Here is a 19705-nt window from a genome sequence, read left to right on the forward strand (position 1 = left end):
CATTGTGAATATGTTAGAATACCAATATTAGCAATTAGCATTAAAATAATTAACATTTTTGGTTTGTTGTGTTTGTTTCTATCCTAAATGTTTGTCCCTTGGGTGTTATTCAGTTAATTAGAAATGAATAACTTTAAAGAAAGATGAGATATAGGCCGTTTAATGTTTATTCATCTCTTCTGATAAATATTACTGTTTGTTTATTAGGCGGCCCCTGGCCTCCTGTTATTCTGCAACAAATGACCCTCAGGCAAAGCGAGCTGAGCATCCGTGCTGCAGACTTGCAAACAGTAGTGGACAAATAAAGAAACCAGATCTTGGACGACTCGATGGAGCCGTTAATCTATAAAATGACAAGAATTTGTGAAAAAACACAGCACAGTGTAGCATCTTTATCATAAAAGCAGTAACTCCTCACCTTTGTGAAGTTTGAGGTTTTTGTTTTTATGTCAATAGTAAACATGCAGAACAAGAAAAATAGTATTTAAGAGCTTTCCATCCTTTGGCTTCTTGACATGTTTATAACATAGTTTGAACAATGTTGTCGGTGCTCAGCTATAGTGCGACTCTATTATGATAATAGCCTGCAGTGAACGCTAGAGTTTCCATAGTTTACGTGCTGTCAGAGTGACCTTGTGGGATGTTGGCATATTGACAAGCATGCTGGCTGACAGCGTAAGTGGTGGAACATGAATGATGATATGAAATATAAGACATGACATCTGACCTCCGCCTAAAAGTGGGTGTTTGGCTGTAGGTGTGCGTATGTTTTCTCAAACTCGTGATTAAATTGTGTGCAGTTTGCCAGTGATTCAGAGTGTACGCGTGCGTCAGGCATAAGTAGTTATGGATTTTTTTTTAAAAGAATGTACAACAATGAGCTTATTCTCACGATTTCCTTTCTGTGTGTTGATGCAGAGTCTGTGGGTGGAGAGGACGACTCTGACTCTGGTCCAGAGTCTGCCCGGCATCTCCCGCTGGTTCGAGGTGGAGAAGAGGGAGCTGGTGAGTGCGACCGCCTCTCATGACGACATAAATACAGCACGCATTCATCTCTCGCAAGGGACTCCATAATACACTTTCATTTTGCAGGTTGCAATTTAGAGTACAGCCAGCCAATACCTGAGTATTGATCCGAGTCATTACGCTGAACAACAATAATGACCGAGGTCATAGGTTCGGGGCTATTGGACCTTTAATTTCCTCCATTGGATAGATTGGATGTCGTGCTAAAAATCTGATTGCTTTGCTTTGATCGCAAACATGTCCAGTTTTTAGAATGGATTTCTGTATTGGGAACATTTTTCTTTCCAATACCGTGTTGTATCTGTTGGCCTAGAATCACATGTCATATTTGATACACTGTGTGACATGTAAATCCTCTAAAAAAGCTTTTTGTCTCGGATCTTCTCATTCAGGTCTGTAAGAAGTGGGTGGATTTCGAATGCTGTTTTGTCCAGCGTATGCAAAACATAACACAGTGTCTGTCTCTGATGGTCTAAGCGCTTATTTTTCAGTTCACAGCAGCTGAGCGTGGTGTGAAATTGTGGATTGTAAAGCCAGTGTTGCTCCATGATGGTTATGCTGTGCAATAGCATATAAAATACCAAACTGGCAAAAGCTCTATTAGCAAAAGGATTAAGCTTTGTGTGAGACAGAAAGAGAGCGCATAAGAAATGCAGAATGAAGGGAAGAGCGTTTGTTGTGCATGCATGAGGATGTGCAAAACTGACCTGATATTAATTATGTGTGAATTAATACACTCGTAGTTGTCCTTCCAGTGTGCTGCAGTTGTTTTCGCATTAACGGTTTGCTACATGTATGCAGTTGTTGTGATAAATCCAAAGATAATTATCACCCTCAACTCTGTGGAGCGTTTTAGCATCAATCTGTTAATTATTTAGATATTTTACGGCCCACAACTCCCCTATTTTAGTTCACTCTCACAGCAGACAAGAAAAGACAGCAGTTTTCAGTGAAAAGGCTCTAAAATAAATAAAAAAAACCCTCCTCCTGGCATCAAACAGCACATCAGCACACTCATTGGTGAACATAGTGGAGCATTTAGCTGCTAAACAGGCTGATATTTCCCTCAGGAATTGCTAGGGACCAAAAACAGAGTAAATATTGGATGTCAAGTAGACAGAAACTCAATTCCACATGAATGCTAATATTGCTCAAAGTCGGCTGGATGTGTGAATAAGCTGCAGCTAAAAAGTTCTTTATATGAGCTTAAACGGTGATTGATGGCGTGGTAGTTTTAGCGTTTATAGCTTCTTTATTCCACTAGCTCCATTTTGCACCTTAAAAAAAAACATCAGGTAATTCCAAGAAGGAATTTTTTCCTCCATAATAACATCTCTACCTTTTGAAATATTTAGCGATTTTTGATTCAGGTCTCAAGGTGGAAGTGTGTAAATGTTACGGCGTTTTCCAGAAAACTAGACTAGGTGTAATTTATTAAAATGAAAATATGTGCCCTTTTTGAGGTTCCTTGCAAGATTCATTTGTATTTTCAGGAGGAAATTCAGAATCGATGGTTTTGGAGTGATAGCCGGCGGTTTAGCGTTGCACTTTAACAAAGTTGAGAAATCTGTTAGAGATACATTTTAAAAATAGTGAAAATGAAATCATCACAGGCAGAAATCCAAGATTTGTAGACCTTAATATGGTCTAAACTGCTGGATCCTTTGCTGTAATGCAGCTCAATAGCATTTTTTTTTTATTACAATACTCTCTTGAAAAAGCCCGCCTTGTTAAATTGCCACCGTTTAACACAGACTTTTTTTTTAATATCAACGTGTGATCTCCAAGCCCAAACTGAGATAACCTACTGCAGCTCTCCGACTTTGGAGAGCTCCCTTTAGAGCCGAATGAGAAAATCCATAAAGTCTTTCTCCCAACTCTCCGTTCGCAGGTGGAGGTGAGCCCGCTGGAGAACGCCATCGAGGTGATCGAGAACAAGAACTTACAATTACGCACATTGATCACCCAGTGTCAGAGCCGGCAGATGCAGAACATCAACCCCCTCACCATGTGCCTCAACGGGGTCATCGACGCCGCTGTCAACGGGGGGCTCGCTCGCTACCAAGAGGTATGGATGGGCCGACTGGAGGATAAGGTTGGAGGGTTTTAGAGACCGAGGCAGGAGCGGGAGGCAGTGACATATGGATTGCCTAATGATGCATGAAGGTGGGTTTAAGCGGGGGAGATGTATGGACAGGGAGCGTTTTGCGGAGGGAGGAGCGCATGAACAGATGGATGGATGGGCGCATGAATGGCTGGGTGAAGGTTTGAGCGAGTGGATAGACGAGCGGAGAGAGAGCGAGCAAGGGGCGGCTGGAAGCGGGAAAATGAGATGGATGGCGTGATGTAGGAACGGGGTGGATGGATGGCAGGCTTCACTCAATGGATGGAAGGATGGATGTGGGGAGAAAGAGAGGTCGGGTCAGAAAAATGGCAGCGAGAGGAAGGGAGGTGGGGAGAGATGGATGGCTAATAACGGCTAAATGAATGAGGTGGGAGTGTTTATGCTGCTGCTGTGTGATAAACTGAAGTGGTAACAGGCAGATGTGCAGATCGGCGGAGACGACCGGAGCCTCACTCACAAACATTTTTCATCTCCTGCTCCTGGAGAGGAGACAATCGCAGGATGACAGTACAGTCTAATTTGTTAACCATGCGGAGTGCGATTGAAAAAGACAGCTAAAAATCTACCCGAGAAACTGGTTTTCACCCTCAACAAAACTGAGCGGACTCGGCGACTTGCTCTGTGTTGCATAGCAACCGCAGCCGGCATGCATGTGGGGCCACTCGCATGTGAGTGTGATTCGGGGACATACACTGTACGTATGCGGGTGAAGAACATGTCTGTGTGCAGAAGTAGCCTATTAAGATTTGTAAACGACTGATAAAGCTACAAAGGTGAGCATCAGTGAAGCGCTTTCCCCCATTCTGCCTTCATTTAGCTGGAAAGTGAAAGCTTCTAAAACACTTCCAGAGGCCTTTGCTTTCACACACTGTTTGCAGCATCATGTGTATATTTCTATGCATATAAATAGCATTCCTGCTGGTGTAAATTGACCACCTACTGCTTTGAATCATTTGTAATTTGTATTTTCAACGTCATACACAACAGAAAGTGACACATATTTCGATAACTTTGCCCGAGCCGGACACAGACGGGACTGTTTTTTTTTTTTTTCCCCTCCGCAAACACATCGCTAACAACGCTCATTTTTCACCGCAGAATATATCACACCGCGGTACCCCACGGACTGCTCCTATAAATCTATTAATTTGCCCGTGTAATGCCGATTGACAGCTGTGGAGGTTTGCTGAGCTACAAATGAAGGAGAAATTGTCATTATTAATATTCAGATTTATTGCTTTGGTTTGAGTTGAAACCCTTGAGGGGGAATGCTGTCTGATTTATTTTCCTCCTCCCCTCAGCGTTCCATCTCTAATTGGACTTTTCTAATGATTAACCGAGCCACTCCACGGCGAGGTCCCACTCCCCGCAACCCGACGAGAAATTTCCATAATTTGTGGTAGATTATTGATTATTTTCGCCATTTTTTTCCCCCAGTATGTTCTAGGATGGTGAAACACAGTGCTTCTCTCTCTTTTTGTTTTTTTTAAATTTCTACCATAAGACTGGTGCATATTTGGCTATAAGGAGTAAAATAATGTTTATGCAACGACGTGTTTAAAATCGTCCATCTGTGCTGCACAGTTTAAGACGAGAGGAACGTATATACACTGTGTTGATAAAGATTACTATCTCAAGATGTTTGTCAGACTTTATTGAGGATTTATAGCCTGCATGCTTTCTTTGATGGGGATCTGTGATTGTGAGCAAACATATTTGAAGCAGCCTTGAGCATCTTTTCTCTTTTACGGTCTCTTTGCTGATAGACAGCTGTGTCCTTGAGAGCGGAAGCATGTTGATCTCTTTTTGTGAACTCCCCCTTTACCTTTTTTTTTTTCTTGTAATATACGTGTGTGTGTGTGTTTCCTCCCTTGATTTGAAAGCTAGATTGCAAACCGGGCCGCTCATCGGTTCATCCTCTCTCCTCTTTTGTGTAGGCTGATGCAGATTGAAAAGGATTTACCATAATCTGTTGACACATCACAAGTGTTGACGGCGTTGTAAAGAGCCAGGACCTGGCTTTTAATGTATGGATGTGACAGAAACAGTTATCGTCATTCAAAGCAGATCAGGGCATTTTTTCATCTTATCTGTTTCTCCTTTGAGTCGCCGTTTTTTGATGGAAATGTCTGGGAAAGTGAATAGAAAGCGCAGTCTGTGAGCCGTAATCAAGAAGTATGGTGTTTCTAAAGCGACATGATCTGTAACAGGAAGCGGTGACATGAATGAAAGTGATATGAAAAGAGCCTTTTTTAAAATCTGAGACCAAATTGGCTCCTAAATCAAAGTAAAATCAGCCTTTTGATTTCGCTAACATCCATTTGGCGCAGTGTTTTTCTATTTTTAGCCAATATGTGTTTTTCATCCTGGTCCCTGAACTTGATATTAATATCACAACACAAAAAATACCCAGACAGGACTATTACACCCCATTTGAGTGGGATGTTAGTTTACTCTGTTTGTCTATTTGCTCAGTTTTTCTGCATATTTTTTAAGGATTTAGCAAATAAATGTGTGGACACTAATTCACTGTGTCAGGCCAGCTGGGATTCAGGTAGCACTGCAGTGCAGAAAGCCCACTGCCTCGGCTCCCGGTGTATGCATAACAGATGTTCTGCATTTTGTCTTCATGCAGGCCTTTTTCGTGAAGGACTACATTATGAATCACCCAGAGGACGGCGAGAAGATCGGGCGACTGAGAGAGCTCATGTTTGAACAGGTTAGAAGTGAGAGGTGTTTTAAATGCAAAGGCATGGCAAAATCATCTTTTAAATTTTTAACTCTCTAACTCTAAACCCCCGAGAAGTTTCTGGGTATTTTTGTATTTGTCACCTTTTTTTTTTACTCACTGTGGGCTCATTTTTGCTGCAACATAAAGTCCTGCACCTGTACGGAAACAGTACAACCAAGGTGAAAGGTAGAGAGAACTCAAAAGTGTCCTTTGTGCTGTATGACACAGTTGTAATGTCATAAATCATAACAAAGAAAAAACAAAAGTTGAATTTCTCTGATTGTTTATTTTCCAGAATTTCCAAAAAAATCTGAAAAACATATAGGTTTTACCAATACTGAAAAGAAATGTGGGCTCTTCATACTATGCACATTTTACTACTCATATTTTTTGTATGTTTGTCTCAAGAGATGTCAGATGTTGGCTTTTTTGCCAATATCCAATATGCCGATATTGTCCAACTCTCAATTTCCAATTCCGATATCAACCGATACCAATATGTTTGTTGCTGCAGCCACACTTGTTTACACGCTTCACGACGCAGTTTGATGTCGTTTTTGGCAATTTTTCAAATGAAATGCGCAGAATAATGTGATTTTGATTAAATATCATCATTTTAAACTTAGATTTGGCTCCAAGAATGTCACACAAGATTAGTTCGGTGACCATTTAAAAGTTAAGAATAAGGTTGTGGCTCTGATAAAATGGTTGTCAATGTAAAAAGAAAAACAACAACTTGTCTTTCAAACCTGCTCATGGGTTTTGGGATTGAGAGAGTTAATTTTTTATGTGTATGGGAACAACATCAATTTCTCTACCTCAGCTTGTTTTCCCTTATCATCAGCTTTTACTAATATCTAAGATAAACTAATATTGGCCAGTGCGTGAGCCCAGACGATTTATCATTCTGGCTTTAGTTCCCATATCAGGTGACATGGACTTGATATTGCTGATATGATCCATAATTTATATCTAACTTATCACATTGCATTCGCAAGTAGTTATTGTTGAAGCATATTGTAAAAACAAACAAACAAACAAAAAAAACATAGCTGCAGGAGACTCAGAGTGTCATAATAGATGATATCACAGTTCAATAAGAAGGATAATTTGGAAGTAAAGGGCAACATTTGTTGTAGACACCTGCAAACCAGGAGTGTTTTGATGGTGGAGTCAGAGATAATGGAAGGAAATAAGGACACGATCTTGCCTGTAGTGGTGAAAAAAAACTGTATAATACTTCTGCTATAGGAAGAAAACACTTCTTTGCTTTTCCAACTAATAAGAATCATCTTGCTAAGCCCGGGGTGCAGCAACAGTGCCCCCTGCAAAATAATCAGAGGAAAGGATTAACATGGCTACTGCACCAAAACAACAAAGCAGGCTTACTTTTTTTTTTGCAAGATCCAAATCATCTTTAAAGCTTCACATCATCAGTGAGTAGGTTGCTGGGTAGGAGGTTGTTATTTCCCGTAGTCATGGGGATTTTGAAAACGATAGCACACAGAAGAGGAGCACGAAGCTTTAAGAAATTTGTAATGGAAATGGCAAACTTATACCCAAAAAAATCTGCATCTGGTGAGTCAGAGGAAGACTCCCTGGACAACTGAGGTAGAGATGAAGAGGAGGGTTGCATAATAGATGGTTTGAAATTCAGAGTGGCAGAATTACAACGGATTTTATAAAACGAGGACTCGTTTGGCTCAGAACGTGGGCACTGGACAAGAGTAGTGATGTTGAAGTACATATTTTACAATTTTCACAGATAAAACAGAATTTAAAAACTCTTTTGTTGGGGTTTTTTTTTTTTGTTACGCAGGCACACATACTGGAGTATGGCCTCGCTGTGCACGAGAAGTTTGTTCCTCAAGACATGAGACCTCTCCACAAGAAGTTAGTGGACCAGTTTCATCTCATGAAATCCAGTCTGGGCATACAGGTAACTCTTTTTGTGACTGTCATCTCAGTGCATCTTTAAGAAAGCATTTGTGAATCAGCGATGGATTTGAACATCACGTTAAACAGACGATAATTTAGTTATTGCTCGTGTTGCGCCGCTTTCACTCGAATCACAAACTTCAAGTCGGCATGGAAGCTCGCGCTGTATGTGACAACAGAAAGCGACTGCTGTGTTTAAGCTTCCGAGTAAATGACCCCTTCAGTCCTCAGAAGGAGAGAAGCCACCCCTCATTAAACAAACTTCCATCATCTGCACACTGTGTACTTTATTTACATATTTCACGCTGGCACGAAGAAGCGTTGAATGACGTGCACTTCCTCTTCTCCCCAATTCTGAAACCCCAGGAGTTTCCGGCATATGTGCGCGCAAGCCCAGTGCACTTCACCAACGGCAGCCCACGTACATGCAGGAACTCCGTGCCCAGCATCATTAGCCCAGACGGCGGCAGAAGTGTCACCAGGCGGAGGTGATGACGGTTTTTCTTTGTTTCTTTGCTTTCATTTTTATTTCTGTGCATGTTTAGCTTTCACCTGAACCGACAGGGAAGAATAAAAGGTCTTGGGTTTGTATTTTATTGTGTTAAAGATCCAAAAACCACCTAAAAAGCTTCATTTTAAGGAGTATTTAAAATTTCTCCTTCGCATTGTGTCACCGTCCTTTACTTTCTCTTGATGTGCCGCCCTTCTCTGCAGACCTTTGTCCTCGTCTTACTTTTTTTTCTTTTTTCTTTTACTTTTTGTGTCTCCACGTCACCTCGCCACGCTCGGTGCCTTTTCCTCCTCTCCTTCCTCCCTCAGTTCTTTACCGGCGTGGCACGACGTGGGCACACAATAGGTGGAGACGGCCAGCTCGCACCCACAGGGATATTTCTGTGTGGCTGCTGTTGGGCCAGCAGGCGGACCGTGTGCACGAGTGTGTGTGTGTTTTGATGTGTTCAGTGACCCTGCCACTCTGTCTACCTGCGACATTCAGCCGCCACAGTCTGATCCCGCGGGACACAGCAGCCACACAGAAAGATGGAGACGCACACATCACCTCAGTCTCCCAGTGACATTTCACGTTTTTGCGTGTTGAGTTTTGATTTCTTTTTTTTTTTTTTGTGCTCTGTTGTGCAACACAAAAACTTTATTTTTTTTTAACGCTTTTGCCTCTTTGCAGCTCGCTGAAACGCTCTGATTGGTGCATCAGTTATCTGCTTCTCATCTGACATTTTCTGTCTATCTGTTTGTCTTTGTTCCCTGCCTGTCTGCCTTTTTTATTGGCCTTGCCGCTGCTCACACTGGATATTCGGTGAGTGAGACCTCTCAAAGCTAATGAAACATAAAAACTCAATCCCTTTATTGAAAACCACAACAACCATCCCTCTCTGTCTCTCTTAGCCTCCTCAGCTACCCTGCCGTGAACCGTTACTCCTCGTCCTCTCTGTCATCGCAAGCCTCCAACGAAGTCAGTAACATCACAGGGCAATCGGAGAGCTCGGATGAAGTCTTCAACATGCAGGTAGCCTCTCTGTAATACACACATACATGCAGCCTCTTGTGCCTTCCCACACACCCATGCAAAAGCTTTTAAGGTAGTGGATTGAGTCCACCTCCCAACATTTGCCCTCCTGCTCCCGACGGATTTCACTTGCAATACTTTTTAATCCACTCTCACTCTGTTCGACCCTCATTTCTCTTCTCCTCTGACCCTTTCCTACCTATCTTCCTCTCTTGCTTGTTTGGAGCGTTGTCCAGCCAAGCAAATTGTCATGATTATATCAAATGAGGACACAGTGCTTTGTGTGGTCCGTCCAGGGAGCCCGCTGGAGTCTAATCTAAACTAGATTTGGCCAATTCAGAAAGCTGCCGACAACTCCTGGCAAGCTGTCTGCCGCACCTGGCAGGTCTGGAGTAACAGGGAGAAGAGAAAAACATGAGAGGAAAAAAGCTGTCGTCAGGGATCTGACTGAACCCATTACAGAATTAGCTTTGAACATCATACGTTTTTTTTTTTTCGATCAAGCACAATTTACTGAAAGGTGACTGTGAAGATGATTATTATATAAAATGTATGAAGTGCATTAAAATACGGATACGTACAAGGTGCAACCCAAAATCAAAAACCATACCTGAATCAAATTTGGCCTCCGTCCTTATCGAAGTAGTGCAGCGATGCAGCGCCGTAAGCATTTCTGCAGCACATGTAATGCTCCCTGAAAGTTCAGTTTTGTAAATATATCCGGCACCATCTGCAAAAAGCGCTGAATCTCCTAAACTGTGTCAAAGCTGCGACCCTTCAACTTGAATTTCATTATTGGGAAGAAGATGAAGCTACAGGGAGCCAAATCTGGCAAGTAGGGCAGGTGAGGAGTGACATTTGTGATGCTGCAGCTAGAGATACCGTAATTTTCGGACTATTGAGCACACCTGAATATAAACACCCACTAACTTTAAAAAGAAAAAAGAATTGTACATATATAGGCCGCACTTGTCTACAGGTGTCCACGTTGTAACATGAGATATTTACACAGAAAGATTTTTTAAACTTTTAACTAAATATATACCGGTAACATACACAAATACGTACCGTAGATGCTTCTTTCCAAACAGTGCCTTTAACACGACTGGTTAAAAAAATAAAAAATACAGTAGCCTACCAGGAAAAGTCATTGATCGCTGTCTTCATCTTCCTCCTGAGCACTAAAACCACTAAAGTCGTCTTCTTCAGTGTTGGAATTGAACAGCCTCAGAATTACTTCGTCACACACTTCCTCAATCTCTCTTTTGTTGTCTCTCTCAACGTCACTTTCATCTCGAGGCAAATTCGTAGAAATCTTAAAAATCCATAAATTAGCCGCATCATTGTTTAAGTTGCAGTGTTCAAACCATGTGAAAAAAGTAGCGGCCTATAGTCTGGAAATTACAGTAATGGTCAATTAATTACAGTTAATAATTTAACCAATTAATCACGTATTAACCAATAACAGACGAGAGAGAGGACAGAAAATGTATTGTACATGAGCTGTAGTACCTGGCTGCTCCACCAGGTGGAGACTCATATTAATTAATGGGACTGAAGACAACAGTTTGTTTGCTGTGTTTAATACTAAAGCTACCCTAGTGGGGGGTCACTTGAACTGCAGGCAAGCAAGCAAAGAGCATTGTGGGAGTTTAGCTAGCAACTGGCCACCATGACAGAGACTTGTGTGGTGGTTAATGACTTCCATCCTCATGATTATAAAACAGCTTAAAGGCTACTACTACTTCATCTGAATGGTTAACATAAACAAAGCTGGGGTTACGGTAAATGTTGTGTATCCGTGGTTAAAAACAGCACTACGTGCATATGGAGTAATATAGTCCACTTTAATTCATTTGTTTTAGCGATTAATTGACTTGAATTAGAACCGAATATCAGTTAGGAAAATTGTTTAAAATTTGTGCCTGTAGTTGAGGCTGAAAAACTTGAACTTCAGGCTTATATTGGAACGCACGACGCATTCCAGAACCCACGTTCCATCACGCCACAGTTCAGGTCGTTCAGCTAGATGTTCTCGCTTGGACACCTGAGAACATTACAGTAGAACTCTGCCAGTACGTTGTGATGCAGGAGGACTAATTCCCGCCGCACAACCACATGAACGTTGAAGAAAATAATGAGCACGCTCCTGGTGCGGTCCTGATCTGACACGTCCAGTGTTTATGCTTTCAGTTGTATCCAGCCGAACATTGTGCTGGGTTTATTTTTACAATCTGGTATTGTTTTTTAAATGACCACTGTTTTTTAAAATTGCCAGCACACATTATAAACACATAATCTGCTGTTTTCTCGCACAAAACTTGTACTTTGCTAAAACATCTTTGGAAAAAAAATGGTAAATGTTACAGACAAGAAGCTTAAAAAACAAAGTACCCGACTAGAAATACATGAACAGCTTTCTACTTAGCAAAATCATAGCAAAGCACATTCAGTATCAGACCAACCTGTGTTATTTAGACTGTATAAATGCTGATATGACGATGTGGTAATGATGATGTGTTTCCCACCTGCAGCCCAGTCCGTCTACCTCGAGCCTCAGCTCCAACCATTCTGCCTCGCCCAACGTCACCAGCTCAGCCCCCTCCAGTGCCAGAGGTGAGGCCGGCACTTCTGCCACACATCTTACTTTACAAAACTATACTCTTCAGGCTTTTAGCTGATATTTCAATCCGGAGTGACTCACACCGAGGAAGCGGACAGAGGTCCAGCTGGACAGATTGAACCTTTGACCTTTTCGGTGACACAATGTTCTCTCCAGCCGCCGCAGCATCCTGTCTGGGGAGGTGAGATGAGAGCTGAGGATACACACAGGTAGACGGAGGCAAAAAGGAAAAAAAAAAAAAAACAGAAGGAGAGAGAATTGAACGGATAGCAAGAGACTGAAAAATAGAGAGAATACAAAATGAGCCCAGATAAAAAATGAAATGGGCCGAGGGAAATGCTGTTGAAAGAAACATGGAGCCAATGAAAATGCAAGAGAGAGTAAGAGATGATTACAGCTGTGCAGAGTATCCCGCTCGGACCTCCAGACAATCTCCTGTCCGTGCCGGCCTCGGTCGTCCAAGCCTCCTCTACAGTGCGGCGCGAATGTCTAATGCCTTCTCATGCTCGCCCCCCCTTATCTCGGTGTGTTCAGAAGTGTTTGCGCCTGATCCCCATCATAAAAAGTAAGAATATATGAAGACGTTTATGGAAGCGTATACACTCCCCTTTGGCAGGCTGCTGACAGCGGGCGGCGCCCTTATAAAAGTGCCCTCTGTCTACCCATAAAGCGCGCCGAGAATTATTGCTGCCGCGGTTATCTGAATGAGAGCCAGCGACGGGTATCTCATTCTCATATGATAGCCTTCCAAGTGCTTTTGCTAATGGATCAATATCGCCACAGCGGCTGCAGCAGCTGAGGGCGAGCGCTGTGAAAATAGAAGTATTTGCATGTGTCGTTTCGTGTGGGCTTTATCTCCGTTGGCCGCGTTACATAATGTTACCGTGTCGAGTCGTAGCACACGTTGTCCAGTGTAACGGAGGAGGCGAGGGAGGGAGGGAGGGAGTGAGTAAGGTGGAGGAGGAGGAGGGGAGTGTAGGAGGGGCCAGGCCATTTATCATGTTGTGGAGCTAGTGAGGCTGAAAGAATGGCAGAGAGGCTTGGAGGGAGAAAGAGAGATTGGCCTTTCCTGATTGCCAGTATTTGCGGGTAATAGCCTAACACCTTGCTGCTGTTTTGGTCCCTTATGTGTCTCGCGCATGCTCCTGTGGGTGTATGTGTGCCGCCGCCGCCGCCACCGGCACCGCTATAACGTCTCATGCTGTCCGTCCTAGGTTCACCTCAAATGGCAGAGAAACACAAGCATTCCAGAGAAAACGCCTGCCTGTCGCCACGAGAGAGGCCGGTCAGCGCCATCTTCCCCAACCCCCTCGACCCCGCACAGGTTAGCACACACAAGCACATTTATCTGAATTTAAAGACGTAATATGACTTGGACGAATGGTTCAGTGGTAGAAATAGTGCATATTGCATCGCTGCAGGAAAGAATGCATCTAAATTGTCATATTAAATACGCAGCATTAAACCAAATGCATATTTGCAGCATCAGAAATAACTATTAGTCCACTTTGACGAGTGCATTTTTGTTTGTAATGGATGCTGTTTTGCTGATCAGCATTGACTTTTGCTGCGTCCCTCTTCATTAAGCAGCAAAATGGCTTCCTCTCATCATCTCACATTTCTCTTTATCGCAGCCTTGTTGAGTGTAATTTAGTTTTGATTATATGTTGACTTTACATTTACAGCTTATGCACAAAAAAGGGTGATTCCAGCATCTTGTTTTTCATCTACTTTTTACGGTTTTACACATTCAATATATCAGATTTTTTCAATATTTCAAAAATATTGCATGTATGAAATTATTATGACTTTTTATGTCTTGTAAATATGTATGTAATATTATCCATGTCTTGTTGTGTCGAGTCTGTAAAGAAAACAAGAGGTGTTCGAATAATGATGTTCAAAGCTGTGTACACACGGAGAAAAGTGGGTGGAGGAAAAAAAATAAGACACACAAATGAGTCTTTGACCTTTCAGTGACAGAAGAAAAACCAAACAATCAGGAAGCATCTCCGTGGAAAGTTCAACAGTGGTTGTATTGCTGTAAAGTATATTTATTTTCGTTTTGAATTATCGTATTAGAAAAGGTTAATGGAAATGGCAAAAATCAGGAAAAAAAAAAAACCTTTTTCGAAAGAGTTGATGCGCTTCGTAGGAGATGGAAATACCTTGACCAAAGCGTTTCTGATCAGCTGTGCTTCTAGAGACTCTGTACAGCGTGAAACATCGCTAATACCAGCTGACAGGAAATACTACCCAAAAACACCCCTTTCCATTTTTCAGTTCAGTCGACAGGTTTTGTTTGTTTCTTTTTCTTTGAGGGAGTCGAATAGCCGATGCTTATGCTGGTGCTAATGGGGATCCTAATAAACAAGAAACAAGAAGTCTGGCAGTTGGCAAACAGCTAGTTTAGTTTTCCATTCACAACCTCTACTCCTTCTACTCTATCTCAGCCCATACTGCCACGTTCTACGAGTTTATTCCCTCCAAAACAGTTAAATTGCGATTTGTTTTCTGAAAGATTTTTGCAGAATTTCCAAAGTTCTCTTTACATTTGCTTGACCATTATATAGAAACATGGCTAACGTATCTAGCGCTTACGTAGGTAGTTTTACAGGTGGTTTACCAAACAAAAAACAAAAAACAAAACAGCAGCATAACAGGTTAAAGGCAAAAATCAATAATATACATTTTTTTTTAGTTTCATGTGCAGCTTCGTTTTGGCCTTTGGCATATTGCCGCCCTTCAAGGAGAAAAATACAGTTATAGGGAAGCTGATCTGGTAGTAAAATTCCCATTAATTTTGTCTACAGATAATGGGAGGTGACTCAAAGTTCAGCCCTGCCTCCGAAAAATTATCTTCTGAACTGCAAAATCAATTGCGTTTTTGAGGGAAATGCATTTTCTTCTGTTTGTTTGTAACATATCATGAATACGTTTGAAATCGACGTATCGTCACTATTTATTTTATTGCTTCGCTGTCGCTGCTTTCAGACCAACCAATCAGATTTTAGTTGTGGTGGGTTTTTTATCACCCTAATCAACCAGAAAATCAGCTTCAAAAAGGTTGTGAAAGGGTCGTCTTTTAACCCAAACAATGACAAACTCCTAAACATATCCAGGTAATTTTGATGCCTCAACCTAACCAAGCCTCTAACAAGTCGTTATTATTGTGTAAGTGTCTGTTAAAGCGGAATATTCTCCTGAATTTAGGCAGCCCAACCTAAACAACAAATGCGATATGTTTCTAGACGGACACTTCCTACCTGCCTCCTTATGCAGACTTGGTGGCGACTTAGAACTGGACGCCTTTTCTGTGATTTCAGAAAATATACTTCTTTTGAAGCCTAAATGAGAATGCAGTTAAGTTGTATAATTAGTAGAACAAACATTAACTTACAGCATGAACAATGGTAGAAATAAGATATTCCTTGCTGAAAAAAGTCAAAGTCTTTATATACATGACAACATGAGGTGAGAACTTAACTACATCGCCAATGGTGGATTTCTACAAGTGGCATCCAGCCACCGAGCTTGAAATCCTGCTTCATGCACCGCTAACGGTGGGCTAAAGCTTAAGATTACAGTGTTGAGAAAATCGATAACATAATCTGCAGTTGAAATCACTTCACTTTCGAATTCTGGGTCAATGTTTTGGATGAACTACGGCGCTGTGTCTTGTCCCCCGAGTTGAAATTTTGGCCTCGAGGTTGACTTGTAGGATCGCTCCATTGTCTGGAGTTTTAGTAACATTCAGGATGAGGAGGAAGAATTCAAAGCTGAGCGAGGTAAGACGCTCAGATGAACAGATGGATTCCTCTGACCTGTAGGAAGGTAATGGAAGAGGAACCGTCTTTTTTCTCTCATTTGCAGATGGTTGAACTACCTCACCGCTCCACCTGTCGTCCTGAGCACGCGGTTACTGGATTCAAACATAAAGACAAAATAAAAAAGCACGTCTATATTTGTCCAGGGCTGCAACTGCCTGCAAGATACATACCGGGGCAGCAAACAAGGTCACCCCTGTAATGTATAGTATATCTCAATGGGTGACTTCTGTCTGAGAGGGGGGAACAAAAAAAAAAAAAAAGGCTCCTGGATGAGGGCACATGCCGTAAGGCCTTTTGTAGCTGAGAAGTGCAGTTTTTCAAGAGCAGCTGATGTTACTGATGTTTTATTAAAGTCAGACAGTCCAGACTCATTCCAGCAGGAGGAAAGAAAAAAAAAACAAACATTCCTGGACACCAAGCTAATGTTACCACAATAACAAGAGCCGACAAGAACAACATGATATTGCAGCTACTTTTTTCTGGCTGAAGGACAGTATGTAACACAATCACACACTCCATACGCACCGACAAAGGCGACGCTAACAGAAAAATAATGCGTTTGCTTTTTGGAGGCCATTCGTCTCCCGCGGTCAGTGCGGGCCTTATTCGGCAGAGTTCACCTGCCTTTTTTTACCCAGTTTGAAATGCTTTGACAGAGGGATTGATGTTCAGAGGGTCCGGCAGTTATTTCTAAGCAGAGAGCAATGGAATATTAGCTGCTGATGGAATATTGATTATTAGAAATACTGATCACCTGCTGTAATGTGAGAATTCTACACCCACGGTCTCCTTCAGTCTATTGAACTTGTTTTACACTATGTTTGTATTTACCTTCCAATATTGTATAAATGTTACACCTCAAATGCGCAGTTCCGAGCTCTGTGTGTGTGTTTGACAGTAATTTCTTCTTTGTGCAGAGAGCTCCTGCTCATCAGATAGGCGATACCACTTTACCCAGGAGTGACCCCAACCTCTCAGCGCCAGATAAAGGTAAAACACTATGTTTAGCATATATATTTTCTGTATCCTTCACCTACACGCTCAGAGGAGCGCCCACTCAGCACTCTCACAAGCACTCAAAAATACACCCTCCAGGGGAATCCCCTCCGGTAGAACACTAACGCGAGCATATGGAGACGCTCTCATCAAGCCCACTCGAAGGTGTGCATGTATATTTATTGTTTTTTTCCGAGGTCCTTGTTGTCAGTGAAACGACTGTTCATTGTCGTTTGCCACCATAAGTCCTCAGCGCGTCGATTAACTGTGATTCCTGAGGAGAAGCTCTCTTTAGTGGAGCACATCCTAATGCCGCTTCCCTTTACATACACTGATCCTGCACATTTTAATGAGTTTGTGGACCTGATTGTAGTGGATTTTTGTCAAGGAGAAATGCGCATTTTAGCCCACACAGTCAGTAAATGTTACAGGACAATAACATTTAAAACCACACCACTTTAGGACTTAGGAATTATTAAACCTTGCGTATTATTTTTAATGTATTTATTGACACCTTCGCTCTAAGGTTTATCAAGACACGCCACTCCAAGAAACACAAATGCACCCCTTATTCAATGGAAATAAATCCAGTTACTTTTTATTCCCACGTCTTATCCAGCGTATGTATTGGTCTTAAAATGAATTTATATTAAATAAACCAATACCAAAATCACTACAATAACAAAATATCGAATCACTCGAGTCAAATAACATGAACATACTGAATCCACACCACATTTTTTTACTGCTCTTCGACAGCATAAAGTAAATAAATGTAATTCATTTGTTCATTCAGTTAGACACAAATGCCTGTATGGTATATATAGAAACTGCACATTTAGAGGGCTTTTTATTACTTACTGTGCACTTGTCGAGTTGCTGCAATCTGAAGTAGTGAAGATGTCCCCTGTTTGTGCAATCAATGCACTTCCTAATGTGTTTTGTCATCAGTTATTTTGCTAATATTTGTTCAACACAGAATGCTCTCCAGTCAGCAGCGCACAACCTCTCAGCTGAGCGCTCACACATTCATATAAGTGCACGTTCCATAAGCAACCTATTAAAAAAATACAGCGTGAGATGGCAAACATCCCACTCGTGGATCTATAACTGCACAAGCCATAAAATCCAAGAGAAGAGGCTCAAATGAATCAACTCAAATAAAAGACATGTTAAAATCATAACTTTGTGAAGGAAAAACATAAATAACTATCCAAATACAGATGTTATCATTCTGAATCAGATGAAACAGCATTAAAATACAGATAAAACAAACATTTCACACTGGACTGAGTTGGATAATAGACCCAGAAATGTGAGGACAAACATCAGTTTCGAAGCAGACACTATTATTTGTAAAACATGTACACACAGCAGATGTCAACCTGTTCATCAAACATATTTTAATTTAATCAAAATTGAATATAGGTTGAGGTAGTTTTTGCCTCTCAGACCGGCTGCCGGAGCGCAGTCATGCAGCAGCAATAAGCTGCTTCTCTGTTATTTCACTTCAGTTTTATTTAGATGGCGCGAGTCATCTCAGGACACTCCACATAACAAGTTCGCGACCTTACAATATTATACTATGGAGAGAAACCCAACGAATCCAGCGATTCCCTCGCAGCGAGCACTTGGCGACTGTGGCGAGTTATTACTCACTGACGCTGACTCCACCGTACGCGGCGGCCGCGGTCATCTGCACAGACATGCAGCGTGTGTGACAGTTTGACCACGGAGTGACTGGAGGCATCTGTTTTCACACAGCTGCTCCTCAGGATACACAAACACACAGAAACACACTGTGGATATTAAAGCTTTTCAAAGCTTTTTCTTAAAGAGCGACCGAAGGGCAGCGATGATGGACGTGTTTCGTTCCTGCGTGTGAATACATGCTTCAGTTTGCTCAGCTTAGACAAGACAAGATGCATTTTGTAGAAGAAAAACAACACATGCCCTCCTAAATGCACCTAAATTATCATTAAAAAATGCTGTTTAATTGCTTTTTTTGTAGACTAATACAACAGGAAATAACAAAGCTCCTGTTCTTTACGGCCAAAACAACAGCTTTTAAAACTCTAAAATAACCCTGGAGGTTTGCAGACACCTTTAAAATAAAGAGCGCGGATGTGAAAGCTTCCTCGTGACTCGCACTCAACTTTCCACACGATCCAAGCGTGATCCGTAAATAATGCGGCGAGAGATACATAAACCGCCGCAATATGGTGGCGCGACACCTTTACACGCATAAAAATGGTTAAAGGTGCAAGAATTTACACCAAACCTGTGATTGTGTCATTTGTCACATCATATGCCTCGATCCTTTATTTGTAACTCCGGATAGTATTGTTAAAAAAAATACCGCTCGCTGTAAAACGTAATGAAAAACAGTGTGGGGGTTTTTTTTATTTCTGTGTCGCAGTTTTATTCTTTTGTTTTATAGATTTACAATCAGGAAAAAAAAAAGATTACCCTGCTGTCACACCAGAAATTGTCACATTCACTGAACAAGACAAAATCTGCTGGTAAATTGCACATTCCCGTTCTGTAACACTCAAATATATTCAGGAATTGGTTTATCTGCTTGACTTGTTAAACTCTTAAGTAACATCTCGCAATAAAAGTGTTATCTCTCTCTGACGGCTAAGTTAACAAATGTCTTTTTTGACACAGTAGAAAGTCACAGAATTGCACATTATCCTCGACAAGGCCTCTGAAAATGAGGACGAGAAGCTGGAACGCTTTTAATTAAATCTGAATTGAATATTATTTGACTGGGACGATACAGTTTAATATAGCTGCAGTGGTACAGAGCATTTAAACTGATGTGCTTCACAGACAGTTTACAGCTATGACACATGTACACTGTGCAGTTAGAATATACAGATTGTAGTGCCATAAAACCACAATATGCTTT

At 41.6% G+C, this 19705-nt stretch overlaps 1 protein-coding gene across 2 annotated transcripts in view; it reads left to right on the forward strand.

The window, feature by feature from the left end:
• dock4b (dedicator of cytokinesis 4b) overlaps positions 1–19694 on the forward strand; it is a 132418-nt gene extending 112724 nt beyond the window's left edge. The window contains exons 41-49 of one of the 2 annotated variants that reach the window (XM_008296880.1): positions 919–1005; positions 2918–3094; positions 5787–5870; positions 7702–7821; positions 8187–8308; positions 9222–9342; positions 11877–11958; positions 13180–13289; positions 16713–19694. In XM_008296880.1, coding sequence (XP_008295102.1) covers positions 919–1005; positions 2918–3094; positions 5787–5870; positions 7702–7821; positions 8187–8308; positions 9222–9342; positions 11877–11958; positions 13180–13289; positions 16713–16916 — 1107 coding nt within the window. In that variant the 3' untranslated portion in view covers positions 16917–19694. The remainder of the gene's footprint in view (positions 1–918; positions 1006–2917; positions 3095–5786; positions 5871–7701; positions 7822–8186; positions 8309–9221; positions 9343–11876; positions 11959–13179; positions 13290–16712) is intronic. The other variant, XM_008296881.1, reaches the window with a different exon arrangement.
• Positions 19695–19705: the final 11 nt, after the last annotated feature.

Source organism: Stegastes partitus, unplaced genomic scaffold (assembly GCF_000690725.1).
Source record: "Stegastes partitus isolate 25-593 unplaced genomic scaffold, Stegastes_partitus-1.0.2 Scaffold1160, whole genome shotgun sequence".
NCBI classification, from domain to species: Eukaryota; Metazoa; Chordata; class Actinopteri; family Pomacentridae; genus Stegastes; species Stegastes partitus.